At 42.9% G+C, this 24,512-nt stretch overlaps 1 protein-coding gene across 5 annotated transcripts in view; it reads right to left on the reverse strand.

Moving 5' to 3' along the window:
- The window catches only part of sema6bb (sema domain, transmembrane domain (TM), and cytoplasmic domain, (semaphorin) 6Bb), a 144,463-nt gene that overhangs the window by 66,230 nt on the left and 53,721 nt on the right, over positions 1–24,512 (reverse strand). For all 5 annotated transcript variants that reach the window (XM_055861467.1, XM_055861466.1, XM_055861465.1 and 2 more), the window contains exons 2-5: positions 8,641–8,767; positions 7,439–7,553; positions 3,618–3,678; positions 3,459–3,521 (exon numbers count right to left, since the gene is read on the reverse strand). In XM_055861467.1, coding sequence (XP_055717442.1) covers positions 3,459–3,521; positions 3,618–3,678; positions 7,439–7,553; positions 8,641–8,746 — 345 coding nt within the window. In that variant the 5' untranslated portion in view covers positions 8,747–8,767. The remainder of the gene's footprint in view (positions 1–3,458; positions 3,522–3,617; positions 3,679–7,438; positions 7,554–8,640; positions 8,768–24,512) is intronic.

Here is a 24,512-nt window from a genome sequence, read left to right on the forward strand (position 1 = left end):
CCCAAAAATAAATACATATACACTGTAGATACATATAAATCACACATATAGGTTATGTTTCTTCATTTGTAGCATTGTGTGGCTATTTCCATCAATCCATGTTGCAGAGTTCAGCAAACGTGTGGCGAGTTGGCATTTTCCCCAGCCCTTTTGATTTGGTTTAATAAAAAATATTGGCACAAAAGCGTTGAGAAGATGGACAAAGTACTGTTGTTTAAAAGATTTTTTAAAAACAACATATGACCTGATTAGAAAAAATCTGGTCCGATCATAGCCCATATAAACTGTTTTTTACAGCTGATTTATTACTATGTCACACCCAGAGTTTTACCTGGTTAGGAAATCAACTCCCCCACCCACCACTCTGGGACCTGTGGTGGCACCTCTGAAATCACCACACAATGTTAGAAATGAAAAAAATATATACTTTTATTTGTACAATCTACTATCTCAAAATGTTCACGTAGTGTGACTTGCATATCTCAAAATATTGACTTACATATGTCAACATTTTGAGATAGTATCGACATAAAAAAAATTGAGGCGGGAATGGCCTTCCATAGTTTTCTGTAGCTCAACTCAGCCAACAAGTGGCAGCTACAGCGAAAATGTCAAAATGCAATTTCAGCTAAAACTTAAAATATAAGAAAAATGTCTGTACATTTCAGCTGTTTCAAAAACATTGCTCTCCTATTACCATTTATACTGTAGGAGTGTTGCACTCAATGAGACAATTCTGTTCACACTGCCCTGCTGGGAGGGGCCAACTTTTGAGTTTACACAACAGTACTGTCTCTCGAGATTCGATGCCTCTTGAGAGCCTCCCGAAAATGTCCCCCAATGTGAAAACGGACTAAGATTATACAAACTTAGCACAACTCTTTGGCCAACATACTGTATATCCATTGTTTGTCAAAACTGCTCAAGCTCAGTCATTGATTGATAGCAATATTCAAACCTTCAGGACTGAGACTGGACCACTCAGGAACACTTAACACCTCTTGGAAAGCCATTCTGTTGTGTCTTTGTTATTAAAATGTGTGTAATTGTCTCACTGAAAAATAAAACTCTATCCCAGGGTTAGGTTTCCAGAAGACATAGGCAGGTTTTCCATTAATGTTTTACCTGGGTTTGCTCCTTTCATATTTATTTTGATCCTGACAAACTCCCCAGTCCCTGTTGGTGAGACGCATACCGATAACACAATGCTGCCACTACAATACAGAGGGTTTATTTTCCACTCTGTCTTACAGTATTACTTAAAATACTTGTTGCAAACAGAATGCATGATTTGGAGCGGATTATTATTTATTTTTTTACACAGGCTTCCTTCTTTTCATTTTGTCATACAGGCCAGTTGTGGAGTGAATGCAATGTTGTTGATTCTCTGTATTTTCAAGTATAGCATCATGTTATGGGCATGCTTGTCACCGGCAGGGACTGGGGAGTTTATCATGATTAAAATAAATATGAAAGGAGCACGGCCCAGATAAAAAGTTAGAGGGAAACCCACCGTAGTCTTCTGAAAACCTAACCCTGGGATAGTGGGACAATTACACACATTTAAATGCCAAAAACACACCAGCGGCTTTCCTGAATAGTCCAGTCTCAGTCTGACTTAAATCTGCTTGTCACGACTTCTGCCGAAGTCGGTTCCTCTCCTTGTTCGGGCGGTGTTCGGCGGTCCACGTCACCGGTCTTCTAGCCATCGCCGATCCATTTTTCATTTTCCATTTGTTTTGTCTGGTATTCATTCCCTCATTACGTGTTGTGTATTTAACCCTCTGTTCCCACCATGTCTTTGTGTGGTATTGTTTGTTATAAGTGCTTGTGCACATTGTTGTCTGGTGCGCGATGGGTTTTGTACCCATTCTTTATTATTCTGGATGCCGGTGGTTATACATATGTATATTAAACTGCTCCGGTTATTACCCAGTTCTGCTCTCCTGCGTCTGACTTCGCTGCCACCAGTTACGCACCCCTTACACTGCTTGAAAACCAGAGACAAGATTTGAGTATTAGTGTCCATCAGAGATTCCCAACCAAATTTACTGAGGTTGAGCAATTTTGACATAAATAATGGATATATGTTGCCCTAAGAGATGTGGAAGGTTGGTAGAATCTTATTAAAAAAGATTCACAGATGCTAATAGCTTTTAAAGGTGCTTCCACCAAGTGTTAACTCAGGGTGTGAAGACATACGCAATCAACACCAACATCTTCAATTAAAATATATATATAATATATAGGTTGTGTAGATTGGTAGAAAAAAAATCCAATGTAATCCCTTTTAAGATTTATTTTTAAGGCGTCAAAATGTGAAGACTGTGTTGACTTTCACTAGTAACTTTAGCTCAGTTTTTGACTTATTTTATACAGTCATTTCTGCTCATCTTTATCAAGGGTGTCAATCATTTTGGACCTCACTGTACAGTACGTGTGTGTGTGTGTGTGTGTGTGTGTGTGTGTGTGTGTGTGTGTGTGTGTGTGTGTGTGTGTGTGTGTGTGTGTGTGTGTGTGTGTGTGTGTGTGTGTGTGTGTGAAGGCCAGGCCACAGAGAACAGGATGAGGGGCCTGGTGCTCTTATCTCTGCCTCATTTCCGTGTGACTCACTACATTACCACAGTCATTAGGGCCAGGATGGCCTTTTATTCTTCTCAGTCAGGTCTGTGGCCCCCCTTAGGGGCATGCAGGTGGGACTGACTCCCCCTCTCTCCCCCATACCCGTCTTTGTTTCCTCCACCTCCCTCTCCCTATTCTCCATTGTGCCTTTGTCTCGAGGTGTCTCACACAGATTTGATGTCAGGTGTTATTTTCAGTGTTAAATCAGTCATTTTTTCTGCCTGGTGGGGCTCATCCTGGACTGCCTTCACTCCTCTCACTTTCCCACACAGACACCTTTCAATAATTCTCTGGTCGGTTGGTGTGTGAGCTGGGATAATGTGTTTGAAGTCAGACAGGAAGGCACTGATCCGCTATGTGGTGGCTGGGAGAGAGAAGGGCTGAGGAGAGAGAGTGGGTGTGTGAGAGATAGCTGAGGTAGTCATGCGTGGGTTGGGTTGACTGTGGGGACTGTTTCACTGTTCATTCTTCACCACATCTCAGCTCACCTCCTTGGTTTCACCGCTCCCCTCCATTTTGTGAGGGCACACACCGCAACTGGAATGTTTTGCGGGGCGGCCAGGTTTGTAAAGGGTGGGAGGGCTGGACCTGTGAAGTGTGTAATGATTTAGGTGAGCAGGAACACTGGGGTGACACATGGTCGGTCGTGCCCCCTCCGCTAGGTAGAGCCAGCAGGATGCCAGTCAAACCGTTGGCACCATGAATGCCCTGCTCCAGGTGGCAAAGTGGGGCCTGTGCCATGTTTCAGTGTGTGTGTGTGTGTGTGTGTGTGTGTGTGTGTGTGTGTGTGTGTGTGTGTGTGTGCGCGATGCACGATGATGCATTCCCCAGCCTACCTCGTGCTTGCCCTTCATTCGGCAGGTCCTGATGTCATTTTTGTTGGACTCCCATGTTCTCTTCTACAACAGACAGACACAGAGAGAACAGAGTAGTTAGCATGGTCAGATAGTACTGTAAGATGTCACTGAGGTGTGAGTGCATGGAGAGGGCCTCACCTTACTGTAGAACATCTCGTCTCCCGCCACATTATCCAGCTCCACGCGGAAAAGGTCATCTCTGACAGACAAAGAGCACGGCAGTCAGCCAACAGTAAGACAAAGCTAAGTCTTAGACAGGCACTCAACTGCAGTCCACATGCATTTGCACATAATGCCTCTACAAATACTCTACTGTCCTATGGACAATTCTGGACATGCTACAGAATAATGATTGGAGAACATTGAAGATTGAATCCAAAAAATGTAAGAATCCACATCATCTTTGTCTGTTCATACACTGTAGGCTATGACATATGTGGGCTATATCTGTGCAACATTTTACAATAAATCTGAATAAAACAGATTTGTATTCAGTTCTGTATAATGTGCTTCTGTAATGTGATGCATTTCGGGCTATGGGTGATGAATAAAAATGTAGAATTGCATAATAATAACTTGTTTTTTCCCCTTGGTTTTGTTTAGTCTCATTTGAGTTGACAAAATGTGGTTTTGCTGGGAGGCCTGAATTCTCCATATCTGTCTCACTTGGGAAGAAATTTAATTAATAGATGATTTAATCAAGCAGTTTGCCCGCGTTCATAACCCACCCCCACACAGAGCAGCACACAATGCCAATGAGAGGACCCATCATATAATACCATATCCATGCATTCACGCTACTCACTGCCCCGCACTGCACTCACTGCCCCGCACTGCACTCACTGCTAATGCATTAATCATTCTTGTATAACCTTGCCGTGCCTGTGAAAGTGTCTTTGGAATCTGAGTTAGGGTAGGAACCTCAAGGAAGACGCTAACAGCTGATGTTGCATATTGATAAAGGACCTGTATTTACCATGAATAAGATGGAGGCTCATGCTGTGCTGAGCTCCTTCCAGACACCGGGCATTGAATGTTCTAATCTGTAAATCTGCCATAGCTTGTATTGCAGCAGTATCGATCTTATCTCCTAGATCCTGCTCTGCCTGCCATCGGCATTGCTCTGCCTTACTCCTCTCATCAGCAGAAGGTAGGATCTCTCTGAGTGTTTGTGTGTGCGTGCATGTGTGTGTGTGTCTCTGGTGAGGGGAACAGGGTAAGCCTTAGCGCTACTCTAGTGAATTATTCACTGGTGGCTCCTCTAGGTTTGTTAAATGATTCCTTCCCTAGGTTACCTCCCTCACGATGCAGGACATGGCTAAGTAGTGTGGATAGAATTACTATACACTTACTCTGTGCCTCGCTCATTGGGCTGAGTCAAAGTTTAAGCAGGCTACAAACATTCAAGTAGAGCAGTTTGTGTGGCATAATCACATCTAGAGCACTTCAGCCCTGTCCAGTATTAACATATGAAAATGTGAACAGGCCTCCTAGTCGGTGTGGTGAGCAGCCAAGGCTGCTGTGGTTTGAAGAGGTCTGAAGATTGTTCCGCTCTCTCTCCTATCTGACTCGGTCTCTATCAGGTTGTTTGAATGATGCAAAGCATGAGGCCTGCTGTCTCTCTGCCTTACTGTTGCATTTGACATTGTTTATGTTGCAGGATGTTCAGAAGGCAGGCTAGGCCGTCAATCTCCTTGACAACCACTCATTATTCCTCTGACTGGTATTTGAAGACCTGCAAATTGAGTTAACAGGTGTGTGTGGATCGCCGCTCGTATTTATAGGCAAGAACCCTGTGAACTGTCCAAAATTGACAAAAATAATGTTATTTTTGGGCCGTTCAGACACTGAGCTTCTCTGAGCCTTTCTGAGTCGGCAGACACTGACTTTGCAGAGAACGCCACACAAATAAATGAAACTGAAAACAAACTGAGAAACAAACAGAGCCTCGCTTTGTAGAAAACCGCAGGTATCTAGCTCAAAACGTTCAAAACTAAAGACCTATTTTACAGGAGCTACATTTTTTATATTTCTGACACAGATTGCAGGATGCTCTTAAAGGTGTACACACAAATTAATCATCATGAGTAAGGGACTATGCAAACTATGTAAATAGTTCAAATAAACTTTATTATAGATGAAATACTGTTTTTCACAGAAAATGGATGATTTGCAGTATGGATCAGATAAGATTCAGGTCATTACCACTAAATACATTAGAGACATTTTCGGTGTGCAACAGAATGTTTTATCCCATCAAGGTGTGCTACACTACAAAAAAAGGTTATGAACCACTGCTCTAGATGGACCCCCCCCCCCGCGGTGACCTCTGAGGTCAGTGTCTCTCCACGGCCACGGTCACTGCCAGTGGCTCTGCTCACTCTCGCTCTTCAGCCTCTAATGGAGAGATATATTCTACTTCCTCCCTCCTGCTGCATATGGTAAAATCATCTTACGGTTTGCCACAATTGCAAATCAATTACTCATGTATTGGCCACGTTTCTTGGTAACTTCAATCTCCTTGAAGACCTGCAAATTGAGTTAACAGGTGTGTGTGGATCGCCGCTCGTATTTATAGGCAAGAACCCTGTGAACTGTCCAAAATTACTCTTTTCTGGAATTACTCTTTTCTGGAAGAACACTGCTCAATTGGTTTATTTGTGTGGATTAGTCCAGTGGATCTGGAGCTGTGCGACAGGTTCAGGGAGTCCACACATCTGATTACAGAGAGGAGAATGCTGGAGCGTGGTTAGCTAATACAGTAGAGAGACTAGGTGTGGGTACTCTCTCTCTCTCTCTTTCTTTCCCTCCCTCTCTCTCCATCTGTCATCAGCCAGTAAATGGGAGAGGACAGAGTGACAAAGCGGTGGTAGCTTCCCACGAGTACTTGGGGCTCGGGCAGGGCTTTAATAGTCCTTGCAGTATGAACACCTATGCTAATGGTGACAGGATTTGGGCTCACTGGAGCCTCTTATCAGGCTAGCCACTCTGCTACAGCTTTCAACCAATCAGCCGGCCTCCCCACAGGTACTCCCCAAAGGCGCCTTCGCACTTTTAAATCTCTCACTGCTTGGCACTCGGCTGCCCAGCTCAACACACACACGATCACAGAAACAGGTGCGCACACACACACACACAGTCAGGCAAAGTAAATCCCCTGCTTTCCAATCAGATCATTTTCTGTCGGGGACTGCGAAGACCGCCATCAACATCTACTTATGTAGAAATATAGAAATATACACAGTTGTTACAACGGTAGCGTTCTCGTCCCATCAAGCTATTGGATTTCACCATCATCCGGTTCACTGAGACATAGATATTAGTTGACCTTTTCTATCCTGTAACAGTGGTACTAAAAGATGTGTCAAAGTGTCTCCTGGATGTGGTTGCGTTTTTTCACTAACCTGCAATCAGACAGGCAGCAGTGACTATAGCCCTCCCGTATTTTGGCTTTAGGTTTTATTATTAGGCTGTGTAGCTAGAGTGTCTGGAGCCAAATGCTGCAGGAATTTACATAATTATTATTAGGCCTCTGGATTTTAGGTTAGAGAAACGCCAAAGGCCATAGATCGGGTCATTTCATGACCCAGTATGGGGCTTCTAATTGGGGATGTCTATGGCCTAGCTACCTCCTCTGCTGTAACCACCACCATATGTCTGCCCTACATGGACATATATATATGAGTCTTTTTAATAAGTTCCCAGTAATACGGAGATTGTCTGTGACATTAATTAATCTTTTGGAGAATTAGAAGAAGATTGATTTGTGTTTTCTATTTCTGTTTGGCTCCTGGTTAGAGGGCAGACAACATGACTTCCTCAACCTGTGTGACCTCTGGTCCGACCCCATCCACCACAGATTACTGCATTTACTTGAATATGTGACTGAGGAAACACAGACAATGCAGGGTTATAAAAGATGGCTGAATACATTTGGTTGCTTGTGGCTAGAAACATACCTGGCTCCAATGTAGAGGGTCCGGTTCACCTTGAGGACTCTCTGAATATGCAGTGGCCCCTGTCTCAGGGATGAACGATGTGGCCGACCCAGAAACACTGGGTACCGGTGAACCACTGTTTAGAGCGAGAGTGAGAGAAACAGAGAGAGGGGAAGGGAGAGGGATGAGAGAGAAAAGGAAGAGAGAGGGATGAGAAATAAAAAGAGAGAGTTACATCACCTTCCTATCATGATAGTAGTTCTCTGGGGTGAGCGGAGAGGGGGGGGAGCAGAGGGAGGACACAGGGGAGGGAGATCCATACATCAGCTGGGTTACCATGGGAGACAGAATCTGCCATCTCTCATTGGCCGCCTCCTTTTTCTGCTGTGTCCTTCCACTATTCTGTCCATCTCTGTTCCTATCTACCCATCCCAGATAAAGGCCTAGACTGCTGCCTCTATATGAGACTGAGTAAAGAAAAACCTCTCCTTCTCCTGTGTCCTGTCCTCCCACTATACTGTCCATATCTATTCTGTCCATATCTGTCCAATCCATTCTGTCCATATCTCTAATCTACCTATCACAGATGGATAGATTAGTGGGCCGCATAGACTGAGGATAGACTGGCTGCTGTAGTACGGCTTCATAAGAAAATACCAGCCGTTTACCAACTGCCAAAAATAGACTGATCTGCCCTAATCACGCATATTAGCATTGATAGCCTGAGAATGGTCTGAATTCAGCTGGGAGGTGTTTGGAAGACACTATTGAGCTGTGATCAATCATAGTCAGCTCTGTTCTGGTCTGGAGGAGGCTCAGAGTCTGGCCGTCTGTGGGAGCAGTCTGACCTCAATCCCGACTCTGACCTCACACAACTCACTGACTGCCCTACTCCTCACACCATGCATGTCAGCCCTGACCTCACTCTCACTCTTACGACTCTAACCCTACTTCCATAACCGACACCCTTACACTACTCCACACCTTCCGTGTGAGGCCCTGACTCTTTTTGACCTGATTTCAGAGCTGATTTCCTGGTGTTTTTACAGTCTTTTATGTCCAACAATGAAAATGCAAAACAAAAAATATATATACACTAATAATATTTTTGGCTCAGAAAACTTTGGGGGCCAAAGAAAACCGCCACCAGTTGGGGAGCCCTGCTGTACACCCTGGGAGTAAGAATAAACCCATACATACTGAGTATGAGAGAGAGGTGTTACCTTCAATGGAGATAAAGTTCAGAGGCCCCGGTTCCTCCGGAAACGCAGTGCTGGCCAATCGTAGGAGCCAGAACAGCAGGAAGAAGGGTGGTGCCAGGGTCGACATGACGGTACCAGAATACAGCGTCTGTGAAGATAAAGAGAAAGAGAGCGTCAGATTAAGCCGTAACAGTGACAAAGCAGTACACACACACACCTTGTGTGACAGGCTCACACTACCATGCACTACACACACTGACTGACTGTCCAGACAAAGCAGGTACCCTATCTGCATTCCCACAACATCTCTCCCTACAGCTGGACAGAGAGTCAGCCTGAATAGTCTGATCACTGGGGGAGAGCAGAGATCAGACCACAGGAGCCCAATGACACGAGACACAGTGGAGGAAGGGTGGTTTACAACAAGAGGGCAGTAGATGGAGAGACATAGAGAAAGAGAGAGAAGAAGGGGTGGAGAGAGAAAAGGCAGGAGAGGGAGTGAGAGGAGAAAAAAAAGGAGAAAGACACAGACAGGAATAGAAAGAGAGACCCATTCATAGAGACAGGGAGAAGTGGGAGAGTGAGGAGTGAGGCGTGTCAGGCGACTGTTTACTCAAATTAAGATGAGATCGTACTTTATTATTATTTATCTTTGGCAGTTGGTAAATGTCTGGTATTTTCTTATGAAGCCATACTACAGCAGCCGGAGTAATAAGGAGAGGATGGGAGAGGATGTAATGCACATGAAAATACAAATGATAGCCAAATTAAGTTAACGCACTCAATCCATCCAGAAAACTACTCCTGCACTTAGGAGGAGGAAAGCCTTGGGGATTGCTATTGACTGTTGTCATAAACCTCAAACCCCATCGCAGAGCAGAACAGCCACTCTTAGTGCTGGAGGTAAAGTACACTGTGTAGTGACTCTTTATTATGTATAATAGACATAGCACTCTCCATGCTCATCATTGCATCCATCTCTGCCTCTCTTCCTGGATGATTATGCTACTGTTCTTTTCACATAAAAGCTGAGCGTGACGATGTCAGCAACAATGTGTCACCGGAACAAAAATGTGTCACCTGAACAAAACATGAACTATTCAAAAATGAAAAGGATGCCACTTCTTTAGCTTATTACATTATTACTGACAATAATGTACTTTGAAAATCTAAACAAAAAGCTGTCAGTCACAGTGTCTGACAGCACAAACAAATTATTGAATGCTTGGGTATATTCAGTGGTGTAGTGCTGTAGCAATTATTACATTTGAATGTTCAAGGTTGGATTTCTTTATTCAAAACCCTTTTCATATTTTACTGCGGTTACAAACACATTTTCATGACATACTGTAGATGCAAATAAGGGCACTTTCATAAAGGGGCGTCATGCACCCATTATTTTAGATGGGGCACGAAGTACTTGAAGATGGATTTTTCCCCTGCAATCTATAGCCATAATCATTATGCCTAATTATATGTGTTTTCTGCATAGGTTATCAAGCATACCTCTTTACCTGTTCAGTTGTCATTTAATAACTTTTGATTATATTATAACTTTTATGCCTTAGGCGTTCAGTACAACTGTCAAACTGGTATATAGTATTATAACTCAATAACTAAACACATTTTGGGCCTAATTAGTAGTCGCCAAAGTTCCGGAGCATGTCTTAAAAAATTAAGTTTAGTACAGTGTTTCCGCTGCAGTCATTTAGTTGTGTTGCTGCACTATTCAGTCCCTCCAGGATTCAGCGATCACATTATTCAATGCAAAATCAACCAATCAGCGCATATTATTCGAGAGCTCGCAATTGTGACCAATCCCCGCACTTTTAGCGCATAAAAGGGTCCAATCAAAAGCAGGTTTGCAATTTTTACCAATTACTGCACTGTTACTGTGGAAAAGGGCCCAATCCAACCACAAGTCAACAAAGTTTTTTCCCCCTGGCCTGTCACCGTATTCATGTGCGAAGATGATGGGTGATTGATTTCTGTTCACTGTGTCAGCCATCAACAATCTCATTTGCCAGCAAAAATAACAGCTAAGGAGCGTGTCGCAAAACCAAGCAGTTTTGGCTGCAGAAATCACAGAAACAATTTGCGAAATCCTGGAGGGACTGACTATAAGCAAAATCTTTGCCGCCACGGCAAAGAAATATGGAACATGAAAATATATTTCTCCCGAGGCACACTTTGAAGATGCAAGACCAGTCCACATTAACTATTCCTCTGCAAACAAAAAGATTAATGAACAAAAACAGACAACCCCATAGTAGAATAGTTTATCCATTTACCTAGTCGGCTTGTGGTGTGTTCTATGAGAGAGAAATATTTCTCTCAAGTTGTGAGTGCCATAGGGAGGGAAACATGCATTCTGACAAGCAGGCAACGCACAACAATTCATAATCCAATCCTGGGGAAAATAGCCGTTTTAACGGCTTTTGTTAAAAAGAGGTGGTTCCCAGCTTTCCATTCCTACTTTATTTCTCAACTCCCAAATATGTGTGAACTGCACCATTTTAAACCCGGAGTTTTTAACAGAGGCATGGCTAAGTACTTTACCACTCCGCAATTCGGTGTGATTGCATAGGGGACAGTGGGGATGAATGTAACACGTGTCAATTGTAGGGTAGACTCGTCGCAAACCATCTTCCCTAGATGGGAAGCATGGGGAAGTTCCAATGCAGAAATCAACTAAAGAGGGGTCGGAACCCGGTGTAAATCAGTGATGCCTCGCAGCATGTCAAACCAATCAAATGCCTTGCTTAGGCAGAGCTCCAAAGGTGTTCACCAGATTAGTACCGTAGGAGCAACAGTGAGGACTAAACAGGTCAACAAAACAACCACTGGTGACAAAATAAGTTTTCAGCACGCTGGTTCTCAGCATTTCTGTCATTTCAAGATGAGCTAAAGCTGCAGCAAGAGGGGAGAAATGGTCTACAATGCTGGCCATATCTATATTTACACATTTCTGAAGTGATATTTGGTTAAAGGATACTGTAGCATGAGGGACAAGAAGTAGCTAGCCACTATGAAGTTTATTTTTTGAAAAGTCAGCTAACCTTGTAAACTACCTAGGTACATATAACTAACTAGCTACTAGCTAGTTAAATGTCTCTCATGATTATAAAGAGAACATTTTCATAAAAACGGCATATTATTGACCTAAAAGGTTAGCTATGTTAGCCCAGTTGCTATCTTATCAAGGGTCAGTGATACATAGAGAGACAGTAGTTGCTCTATAGGAACAACTGCAATCATTCTGCAAGCAACATTACTAAAATTAATCAAATAAAATGAACCTGCTAAAATGTGAATGCCTGTAACGATCATCTCCCATAGCCTAAATGTTGCCTGTAATGATCATCTCCTGTAGCCTAAATGTTACCTGTAATGATGATCTCCTGTAGCCTAAATGTTGCCTGTAATGATCATCTCCTGTAGCCTAAATGTTGCCTGTAATGATCATCTCCTGTAGCCTAAATGTTGCCTGTAATGATCATCTCCTGTAGCCTAAATGTTGCCTGTAATGATCATCTCCTGTAGCCTAAATGTTGCCTGTAATGATCATCTCCTGTAGCCTAAATGTTGCCTGTAATGATCATCTCCTGTAGCCTAAATGTTGCCTGTAATGATCATCTCCTGTAGCCTAAATGTTGCCTGTAATGATGATCTCCTGTAGCCTAAATGTTACCTGTAATGATGATCTCCTGTAGCCTAAGTGTTACCTGTAATGATGATCTCCTGTAGCCTAAATGTTACCTGTAATGATGATCTCCTGTAGCCTAAATGTTGCCTGTAATGATGATCTCCTGTAGCCTAAATGTTACCTGTAATGATGATCTCCTGTAGCCTAAGTGTTACCTGTAATGATGATCTCCTGTAGCCTAAATGTTACCTGTAATGATGATCTCCTGTAGCCTAAATGTTACCTGTAATGATGATCTCCTGTAGCCTAAATGTTACCTGTAATGATGATCTCCTGTAGCCTAAATGTTACCTGTAATGATGATCTCCTGTAGCCTAAATGTTGCCTGTAATGATCATCTCCTGTAGCCTAAATGTTGCCTGTAATGATCATCTCCTGTAGCCTAAATGTTGCCTGTAATGATCATCTCCTGTAGCCTAAATGTTGCCTGTAATGATCATCTCCTGTAGCCTAAATGTTGCCTGTAATGATGATCTCCTGTAGCCTAAATGTTACCTGTAATGATGATCTCCTGTAGCCTAAGTGTTACCTGTAATGATGATCTCCTGTAGCCTAAATGTTACCTGTAATGATGATCTCCTGTAGCCTAAATGTTGCCTGTAATGATGATCTCCTGTAGCCTAAATGTTACCTGTAATGATGATCTCCTGTAGCCTAAGTGTTACCTGTAATGATGATCTCCTGTAGCCTAAATGTTACCTGTAATGATGATCTCCTGTTGCCTAAATGTTACCTGTAATGATGATCTCCTGTAGCCTAAATGTTACCTGTAATGATGATCTCCTGTAGCCTAAATGTTACCTGTAATGATGATCTCCTGTAGCCTAAATGTTGCCTGTAATGATGATCTCCTGTAGCCTAAATGTTACCTGTAATGATGATCTCCTGTAGCCTAAGTGTTACCTGTAATGATCACCTCCTGTAGCCTAAATGTCACCTCCTTATTTTCATACTGTAAATTACAAGGGTTGGATTTGCACTAAACAACTTTATATGTCAGCACTTAAAAGGCATGTACAAAATCGGGTATACGGTTTGCCTCATATATATTGTCTACTGGTATCATTTTAAATTGAGAACATGTAAACAATGTGTGGATTATCTGCTATTATCTGCTTCAGATGGCAGATGCCCATAAGGCCAATCATACTGTAGGCCTATGGCGGCATTGGTGATGTATGCCATATGATAAGCTGCTAAATGGATTCACATAGCTCATATATTGAGAGAGTCACAATCAAATAAAACACATTGGAGATCTTACAACTAGACAAAAAGGAATTGATTAGAGAAAACACAGCAACACAGACACATTACAGACAGAACCCCTTCCCTTCTTTACTGCAGGATTGTGATATGTGATTAATCAACATTGACACTAGTTCATTTTGAATATGAGTTAAAACAAGTTTAAACACTTCACTTCAAATAATCAACCCTTCATCACATCACTGTTGATGTGCCCTTGAGCAAGGCACTTAACCCTAATTGCTCCTGTAAGTCACTCAGGATAAGAGCGTCTGCTAAAATGCACAAAATTTAAACTCAAATGTAGATAATTGAGTAGTAACAAGTAGGCTATTATTACTAAAGCATCCTTTCATGTGAACAAAAACAACTTTGCTCCACTGATCCCTGATCTACTGGGTGAGCAGACTTTTATTCCATCCCAGTAGTAGCACACTTTATGAGCACACAACTCATTAGATTGATAAGTTGAATCAGGTTTGTTATTGCTGGGCTGAAACAGAACCCTGCACACCCAGCTGACCACCAGCAGGGTTGGCCTGCTCCAATTCTAATAGGTTTATACATTGTGTATGATGTTTAACTATATTTTTGTAAACAACATTTGCTAACATAGGTAGGCCTACACATATAACAAATGGCACCTAGGATATGCCCTTTGTCTCTTGGGACATTCATTGGGACCTCTCTCTTCATCTGCAAACAGGCTTTCACAGCGTTCCATATCTGAGGACAGAAAACATCAAAGAAACAGGCTTCATTTTGCTCAAATTAGACAGCACTGAATATTATGTTGCTATTATATCTCTGTCCTCAAAGTTTTCCCTTCTAGGGACTGGAACTCGATAATATTTTAATAATGTCATCCCACAAAATGACCTGCCGAGGTTATCCAGTAGCCTAGACTCTCTCTTTACTGACAACTGGAGCTGCAATTTCACCCTCTTCCATGGCTGTTATCTACAAATACATTTGGAGACTGTGTTTAGCTAAACAGCTAAACTAGCTAGCAGCTCAGTTGAGTTAGCCTGCAAAGTGGCATACTGTAGCCAGCCAGCTAGCTAGCTAATAATACATCGTTTAAAGAAAATAATAGATGAATGTATTTACTTGAATAGGTTCTCCCACTGCCTCCATTTCGTGGGTCCTAACAAAAAGAAAATACTAGGCAATCGTGACGATTTTTGCGGTGGTAGAAAAGCGCAGCCAGCTGCCATGTGGACGAATGGAGACAAGGGAAAAAGTCTGTTTGTCACCAGAGCGGTTTAGAACGTGTTGTGACATTTGACTTTACCAGCATAATCCCCTTTCAATTTCAGTAAATATTAAATCGCAGACTGTCTGCACACTTGATCATTTGAAAACTAGCACTTGAAACTAGCATATGCAACAACTACTGGAGGGAAAACAGTGACGCACATAACATACCTTCTATGGGATGGTTCTTGAAATGTAACATCCAATCAAAATATTGCTGCTGGGAGCCATCTGACCATTTCAATCGTTTTTGCAATACAAAATTCTCCAGACCTCTAAGGCACAGGTGTCAAACTCATTCCACGGGGGGCCGAGTGTCTGCGGGTTTTCGCTCCTCCCTTGTACTTGATTGATGAATTAACATCACTAATTAGTTAGGAACTCCCCACACCTGGTTGTCTAGGGCTTTATTGAAAGGAAAAACCAAAAACCTGCAGACACTAGGCCCTCCGTGGAATGAGTTTGACACCCCTGCTCTAAGGGATGTGTGATAGTGACATGATTTTGTAGGTATGGCAACACAAGACTAATTGTAGGGTAACTTGGGGTAAATCGCCTGTGACTTAAATTTTGATGAGACAGATTACATTTTTTAGTTGAGCAAGAGTAGTGGCAACCAGGGAAAGTTGGAGGGGATGAAGTGGTTTCTGTGAGAAGTACAGGCAGGGGCGTTTTACCCCAAGTTACCCTAACACATTGGCCTACATTATATTCACTTAGTTTATGCAACTTTTTTTGAGACATAAAATTCATCAATATGATGCTAACTAGTTAATTAACCAGCAAATGAAATCAGCTCAATAGGGTAAAAACAGATAGGCAACCCCATGCTTTAGTCTATTTATTTATAGCCACTATGCTGCTATCAGTTGGGCTACAGGTGATAATGCTTATTGCTAACAGCATACCTGATAATATTGACCATGCATAGGCTATATATTTTAACCAAATCATTTGACCAATATGTTATTTGGGCTCATTCTAGAGGTGGATATGCTATTTTAGATGGTGTCAGCATCATTTTTTTCCATTCATTTTGGAGTACAATGTAATTTCTTTTGAAGTAACCAGAACTGAGCTTCTCAGTACTTCTACATAAAAATGATCCCTAACCCCTGCTACAACACTGCTCTCCACAACATTTTCCCCAACCGCTACAAGTCTTTCCAGAGGAAACACTGGTGTAGTCATTAATTTAACATCTGAAACATTTTAAACAGGAGCAATCGGAGGGAGCACAAAGGTGGTGTAGTCATTCATTTAACATCTGAACATTTTAAAAACAGGAGCAATCTGAGGGGGCACATGCCTTTGTGCCCCCCATGGGCATGACGCCACTGATTTCATACACTTCCCACACTAACTGTCTCTCCTCAGCATAGCCACACAAGCAGCCATTGTAGATCCATCTAGCCATCATTATAATGAGGTGGTGACTCACACACAACTTTATCAGGAGATCTCATCTTAACAAGGAATTGCTCAAATTCCCCTCATTGATGTCAGAACAAGAGAAGGCCCATAACACTAATTGCTCAACAACCAAACCACAAAATTAGAGGAGGATGAGAGAGGAGAGAGTCACAAGCTGAAGAAAGGAGGTCAGAGGAGAGGAGAGAGGGAACGAGAGAGGAGGAGGAGAGAGAAATAAATGTGGAGGAGAGTAAAGAGTAGAAGTGGTAAGTCGGTATTACCAGAGATTTCCTTGTGTCTATTTATTAATAATGTATGACTAAATGTCAGGTTTCACGCATTTGATTAGCATAATTAGAAACTGAGGGCTATAGGATTTCATGGGACAACAAGCTAAGCAGATACAGAAGACTTCCAGGGCCAAACGAAGCATACAGCTCCAGAGCAAAGTCTTTTCATAATTATGACAAATAGCTGCAGTGGAGTCAATTCAGTGAACAGGGCTAGCCTTTATATTATGGTCTGTGGCCCTTACTTTAACTGTAGCCCCAGTCTACTGTAAAGGATTCCTCAGCATCCTGTAGTTGTAGGCTATACTGTATTTACTACAATCCACACCCACTCCACCAGGATTTACACATTCATTCGTTCACTCCCACAGACCCAGATCAATGTAATTACAGACATTTAGCCAGGTAATTTCCCGAAATAAGTAATTAAGACAGATCATTGAGGGTCTGAGACGGAGGGGTGGCGGCAGGCGATATCTTCAGAATGACCAACGAGGGGCCGCCACTGGCTTAGATATCAAATCACTGCGAGAATCAATGACGCCTCAAGTCTTTAGAAATTCTTAATGAGGAGTGATATTGTGCTGATAGAGCGGATAACAGAGGTCTGACAGACAGACGAGAGGAGGCAGGAAACAGGGACCAGGCATGCAGGGAGGGAGTCAGGGAGGCAGAGGGTCGAATGTGTGCAATGCAGCATCAGGCTCTGGGTAAACAAAGAGAGTAACCCTATACTCTGGGTTGAGATGCTTAGCATGCATATGGCACAGCTCATACTTGAATGCTTTTGTTCCTTATTATGGTTGCCATGGATTCCTCTCTCTTCTCCCTGCCTTGGCGCTAATATGTGCACTCCTGAGAAAGTGTTTCCAATACATAGCCCTAAGACACTTGTACTATAAATCACACCTTGGATTGGACAGGAAACCCAGATTATACATGTCCTTGAAAAATAAATGATAATTAAATATTTTGTGGTGTGTTACAGTACTCAGCTGCAGGAGATCGTGTCTTATTATACAGTGGCATCACACGACAAGAGAAGCACTATCTCCACTAGTAGTAAATAGCTGAGCTCTGGTACAAAAAGACAAGCACTAATGACCAGAGTGCCTTAATCTGTGATTTTTACAACCCAGCGATCTAAACTCAATACCATGGGTCAATATTTAAAATACTTCAAATAGGTCCGTGTGGCTCAGTTGTTGGAGCATGAGGCTTGTAACGCTGCGGGTGTGAGTTTGATTCCCACGGGGGACCAGTACGACCCAAGTATGAAAATGAATTCATTCACTACTGTAAGTCAATCTGGATAACAGCATCTGCTAAATGACTAAATTGTAAATGTAAAAATGTATCCAGCAGACCTACATGGGAAAAGGGAACAGAAAAGCCTTAGCCAGTGGAAAAACTGTGCTCTGCTTTTCCCCACTACGAATGATTCCCTATATTGTGTGCTACAAGCCCCACTTCATAGATCTTATAGCGGCTCATTGTCAAATCAGAGAGGGGAGGGTGTGCTTTATTGAGTGTGTAGAATCAATGAGACAGCCTCATCCAGTTTGGATCGCTTTTCAAGTAGCACTAAAAGTGAGAGGAGACTGATAATGAGAAGGAAGAGACAGGATGAGGAGAAAGTGAGAAAAAGAGAGAAAGCGAATGTGAAAAGGTAAGGGCAGAGAGTAAAGCAGAGAGCAGTCAACGAATCACGTTGGACATATGGAAAGTGAAGCCAAAGTATGTGAGGAATGCTTTCATAGGTTGGAGGCTGGGAAAGTTGCTGAGAGCGGAAGAGCACAGAGCCAAGACTGGACTGATTCTTTCCTGAACACACCCTAAATCTGCTCCAGTGACCCGGGACGCTTAACCTCCCCTCCTTCTCTCCCTCCCTCCTTCTCCTACCAAGGGACAAGCCAGCCAGCTCAACTCTAAACACTAAACCACCAGGACACACTCCGCTCACTTACGCCTTCATGTAAAAATGCTGCAGGAATCCAGTCCACTCAACCAAAACATGGCTGTTTGCATGAAGACGGATGTGACTACAGGGTCGTTCACTAGACTTTGGGTCTATGGCAGGGCTTCCCAAAACTTTTTGGGCTTATGACCTCATGTTTATCAACAACATAAAATGTGCGACCCCCACCATGTAAAAAAGTGATGTAATCAACGGCCTATGTTGTTTTTTTTAAATTGGGGCTATAACAGACTATTACAAATCAGTCTGACAGTATGCTCTTCTGTGTAGAAAATAACATCATTGTTGATGTTATTTTCCCCAAGTCTGATTTAGTGCCTGGTCTTGTCCAATCTTTTAATGTGCATTGTAGACGGCTTGTGGCCATTGTAGAGAGAAACAGAAGACACATACATCTTATCTTTCAGTGATGGGGTCATAATATGTTGTTAGCTTAAACGGTTGAAAAGAAAGATCCACATTTGTAGCGAAATGCTTGTGCTTCTAGTTCCGACAGTGCAGTAATATCTAACAAGTAATCTAACAATACCACAACAACTACCTAATACACACAAATCTAAGTAAACCCTAGTTTGGGAAATGTTGGTCTATGGGGTGGAAACGTGGAGAAGATAGCATAACACCAACAGATATACTGGGTGCTTTGAACGCATTCTTAGTGTGTGTCATCTTTGGACGCAGCCATTTCCCATGCATGAGTGACAGAATATAGCTATGTTTATTTATGGGATGGGAACTATGGGGCCGTGCATTATCATGCTGAAACATGAGGTGATGGCGGCAGATAAATGGGACGACAACGGGCCTCAAGATCTCACCGTGGCATTCAAATTGCCATCGATAAAATGCAATTGTGTTCGTTATGCCTGTCCATACTATAACCCCACGCCACCATGGGGCACTCTGTTCACAACGTTGGCATCAGCAAACCACTCGTCCACCTGACGCCATACTTGCACAGTACAGATGAAATCGGGATTCATCCGTGAAGAACACAGTTCTCTAGCGTGCCAGCGGCCATCGAATGTGAGCATTGCCCACTGAAGTCAGTTACGACGCTGAACTGCAGTCAGGTCAAGACCCTGGTGAAGACGACGAACACACAGATGAGACGGTTTCTGACAGTTTGTGCAGAAATTCTTTGGTTGTGCAAACATACAGTTTAAATGGTTCAGACCATCCTGCAGCTGAAGAAGCCAGATGTGGAGGTCCTGTGCTGGCATGGTTACACGTGGTCTGTGGTTGTGAGGCTGGTTGGACGTACTGCCAAGTTCTCTAAAAGGATGTTGGCAACAGCTATAGTGGACATTCCTGCAGACAGCATGCCAATTGTACGCTCCCTCAAAACTTGAGACATCTGTGGCATTGTGTTGTGGACCACACTGCACATTCTATAGTGGCCTTTTATTGTCCCCAGTACAACGTGCACCTGTGTAATGATCATGCTGTTTAATCAGATTCTTGATAAGCCACACCTGTCAGGTGGATTGATTATCTTGGCAAAGGAGAAATGCTCACTAACAGGGATGTAAACAATAAACTTTTTGTGCGTATGGACATTTTCTGGGATCTTTTATTTTTGCTCAGGAACCAACACTTCATATTTTTGTTCAGTATACATGGCCTCTTACAGCACGGCTACATCACTTTTTTTTATCTCAGCAGCAGACCCTGGGAACTTTAGTTTCTACTAATTGTAGTTACAAGCCATCATTCTTCAGCATTTATCTGGTTAAGAGCAGAGCAAGAATTGAAGGTCATAGCTGGATTAACATCATCTTCAACTATTTCTCTTAGTAGAATATACAGTATCTCACTGTTGAGGGTATGTGGTTAGCACTGAGCAGACAGAAATGCAGAGCCGTGCCTGGCGGAGTACAAAAGTAATACCTAGGCTTATTGTTGCTGAATGGAGTTATATCTCCAGGTATTACTGTAGCGGTATCTCCAGCCCTATGTCACTCCCATTAACCTTCTCACTCATCATCATTACAACTACTGAGGGGCTGGAAGGAATGAGGAGGGTGTGGGGCAGAGATAGCCAGGAAGAATATGCCAACGTCTGAGAATGCCTGGAGTAGTCTGCAGCTTAATTGTGGGTCTCTGTTTCTAAGTCGTATCCTCTTTCCGGGAGCGGTAACGACCATCGGTAAAAGCTCATCAGATAAAAAGTGTTTATTATGACATTTCAACCTTTAGGTTGTTATCGGTTCTATCCGTCCATTATGAACACATGTTCTGTCACAGAGACATAAACGCATCACAACGCAGGACATTAGAGTGACCTTTAACCCCCGGCCCAGTTTATAGCTATCATTACAAGGTCAGGGATCAGCATTGTAAATTACACATCAATCAGGAAATACAAGGGGGACTACTTCACGCAGTAAAAGTAAAAGAAAAACATTTCGGAGAGTGACAGGAGAGTACAGCCATACCGTAGCATCCATCACTATGAGCATCTAAAAACCCAGGCAAGAGGCTAACAGAGGGGAGATCATCTCCAGCCTGTCATAAATAATAGAGAAACCTGCTTAATGGATGTGAGGTTTGCAGCATCACACACAATAAACCTTGATGTGATTATTCTCCTAAAATTCCCCCACACCATGTATTGTCTTACATACGTCAATATACAGGGAAACTTAATATCTCAACTTGTTCTCATCCAGCTGCCATTTGCTCTTTCGCTCTGTGAATCACGAGGGGAGATGGATTTATTATGGAAACAACGGTCTGGGTCTCAGCCTGTCAGAGGGATAGGGGAGGGAGAGTGGAAGGGAGCCTCGAAGCTGTCAAGGTAAGCAACTCCTCCTCCCCTTCTTTTCAGAGGAGGAGGAGATGTCAGAAGTGGGAGAGATACAGAGGGGAAAGTAAGAGAGACAGAGGGTGGAGAAGGGAATGAGAGAGGGGGAAAGATAGGAAGGGTTGTATAAATTATGGTATTCAGAATGACACCTCAGTATACTAATTGTGTTTTTCTAGTTCTACAAAATGTCCTCATGCTTCCGTTTTTCCTCCCTCTCCTTTCCTCACTGTAGAGCTGGCTGAATCTGCTGACTGCAGTACTGTTTGGCCATCAGCACCAAATGAACATGATAAGAAGAAGCCTGCCTAATGGTCGGGAAAGAAGAACACAACAGCAAGGCTAGCAGAACATGCAAAGATAACTTGAATGTGGTCAGTATCTCAACAGAGTCGATGGGAAAACCGCGGAAATCCTCTCTTTCTCTTTTTGTCTTCCACATCTAGTTCAGACGGTAACAGCATATTCCTGGAGGAAATCAGCTCAGGAGAAATCTCACTCTCACGCTTCATCAAAAACAATATCTAAAAGCAATTCCCAGTTTAGACAGTCTGGTTGGAGACACTAAATGTAATAGAAATGCAGGATATCCTGTTCCCTCATCGGTTGAGATCGTCACAACGCAATGGTAAAGCAGAGATTGATAGAGGAGAGTACGGGTATAGAGGAGAGGTGTATAGATTCTACAGCCATCATATCCCACACCACAGCCCCTTGCTGCAGGCAGTCTAACTACTCTACACATGCAATCAGACACCATCCTGGACATATTTATTCAGCAGATCATTTGTCCATCTGCTCCCCCCATCCCCTCCTCGCTCTGTCTCTATCCATTTCCCTCCATCTTTCTCTCTTTCTCTCCCCTCCCTCTTTTCTTCCCTCTCCTCACTCCCGCTCTCTCTATCCAGAAATCAGCCACCTGCTCATCCAATTTAGTGAGATAAATTCCCCAGTATCTATTTTAATAGAGGAGTGTGCAGTCCTGTCTGCCTTCCTTCCTTTCTGTATCCTGCCTGGTTTCTCTCTATCTGGTTGAATTAATGTCAGGTTTCAGACGGTGCACACGTATAGTACATACAGTATACAAGTACAATGGTAACACCCACACATTGTGTCAATCAAGTAACATGGTAATTGTCAATTATGCAAAGACAACAGGAATGCAGACGATCACACACTCACAAATCTTTCTATGAGTAGCATGCAGGCATAACTCCCAGCTCTGACTGTGGCTGGTTTGATTCTCCGCACCAGGAATGAGAGGCATGTTAATCAGGGTGGAGGGCTGCCAGCTCAGCCATACACATCTCTCTCCCCTGTTATCGCTCTCTCCCTATCTCTCGCTCTCTTTATCCCCCTCTCTCGCTCTCTCTTGCTTTACCCCTCTCTCTCTCTCCCCCTTTATCCCTCTCTTTATCCCTCTCTCTGTCAGTCTCTTTCTCTCCCTTATCTCTCATGTTACCACCTTTCTATCTCACTCCATCTCCCTCTGTCTACCATACCGTTCCATATATTTTTCTCTTCTCTCCCTTGTCTCCCATTTCCCTGTTTAATAATGCATTTTTCTCTGTGTTAGTGTGATGAGATTTGTGCTGGGAGGGGTGGTGGCAGTGGTAAATAGTTTATTTAGCAGGACTTCGTTAAGATCCCTCATTCCTCTTTCTCTCCCTCTAGCTGACAGTTTTATTGCCCTCCTCTCCTCTTGTCTCTCTGACACCGCTCCGTACAGCCCCTCTGTGCTGTTTACTACAGCGTTAATAGAGACTGGGTTATGCTGAGCAAATCTGGGTGGGTGGGAAGTAGGTTGCTGTAAAGATTCCAAGAGGTGTGTGTGTGTATATATATATGTAGAGGGTTATAGATTGACCAATGTCAGTCTTGACAGGAAGGTTGTGGGGGCTGGATGGGCAGGGAATGTTATATGACAAAGAGAAAAGGTTGATCCAGTTTTAGTGTTTACCGAGCCAGTTGCTAGGGAGATGCAAACCAAGGGACAGTTTTAGTCAGAACAGAATCATAGACTGATAAAAGTGCAGCAGCAGCCATTCACAGTTAGCAATAATCATATACATTTTCAGACAGACAGAGAGGGAGGGGAAGAGAAGGAGGGACGGGGGGGAGAAAAGAAATGAGTGCGAAGAGGAAGAGAAGGGTGGGAGACGGAAAATAAATAAAGGGGAACTATGGGTGAGAAAGAGAGGGGGGAGGAGAGTGTAAAAGAGCGGTGCAGTCAGAGGAAAAAGCGTGCCCATTCAATGCCCACATATGCGTGGAGGAGAGAGAGTTCACAAGAGTCACTCACACAATAATAATCAATAGACTGAGCTGAGTGATGGATTAAAGGAGACGCTTCTACGACCTGAATGATCCTGTCAGACCCTCCACAATGATATTATGGTTAACAGCTCCTTTTATTTATTTTAGTTTGCTGGCTTTTCTGCTCTGTCCGCACAATAAATAGGTTTAAAATGACATCCTCAGACCCTTCAAAATAATATCAGCAGGAGTTCCTGAGTTCCTTTATCAAAACATCCAATAATATCCCTGATTTACATAAGCCCCTGTACTCACGCTCCTTGCCAGTTGGAGGGTTATTTGACAGGGTCATTTACTACCTGGCATCTCAAGGAGCGAATCAAATCAATAAAGCCATTTCACTCCAAATGGATTGGCCTCCGTTCCGTTTGGCAATTCAATTCTATGAAGAAGAAGAAAAAGTGCTGTAGAAAAGTCTCTGTGGGGTCCAGGCAGGCTAGGTGAGGCTGAAACTAGAGGAGAACAATTTATAACAACAGCACTTCAACATGTACAGCTCCATGTTGTAGTCAGACAGAGAAGAGACAAACAGGTATGTCCTTCATACTTCACAGGAATGTATTAAAGCCTATGCTGGTTAAGGCTAGAGTTCGACCGATTAATCGGAATGGCCGATTAATTAGGGATGATTTCAAGTTCTTAACAATCGGAAATCAGTATTTTTGGATACCGATTTGGCCGATTAAAAAATAACAATAATAATTACACCTTTATTTAACTAGGCAAGTCAGTTGAGAACACATTCCTATTTTCAATGACGGCCTAGGAACGATGGGTTAACTGCCTTGTTCAGGGGCAGAACAAGAGATTTTTACCTTGTCAGCTCGGGGATTCAATCTTGCATCTTTACGGTTAACTAGTCCAATGCTCTAACCACCT

Source organism: Salvelinus fontinalis, chromosome 14 (genome assembly GCF_029448725.1).
Source record: "Salvelinus fontinalis isolate EN_2023a chromosome 14, ASM2944872v1, whole genome shotgun sequence".
In the NCBI taxonomy this organism is placed as follows: domain Eukaryota; kingdom Metazoa; phylum Chordata; class Actinopteri; order Salmoniformes; family Salmonidae; genus Salvelinus; species Salvelinus fontinalis.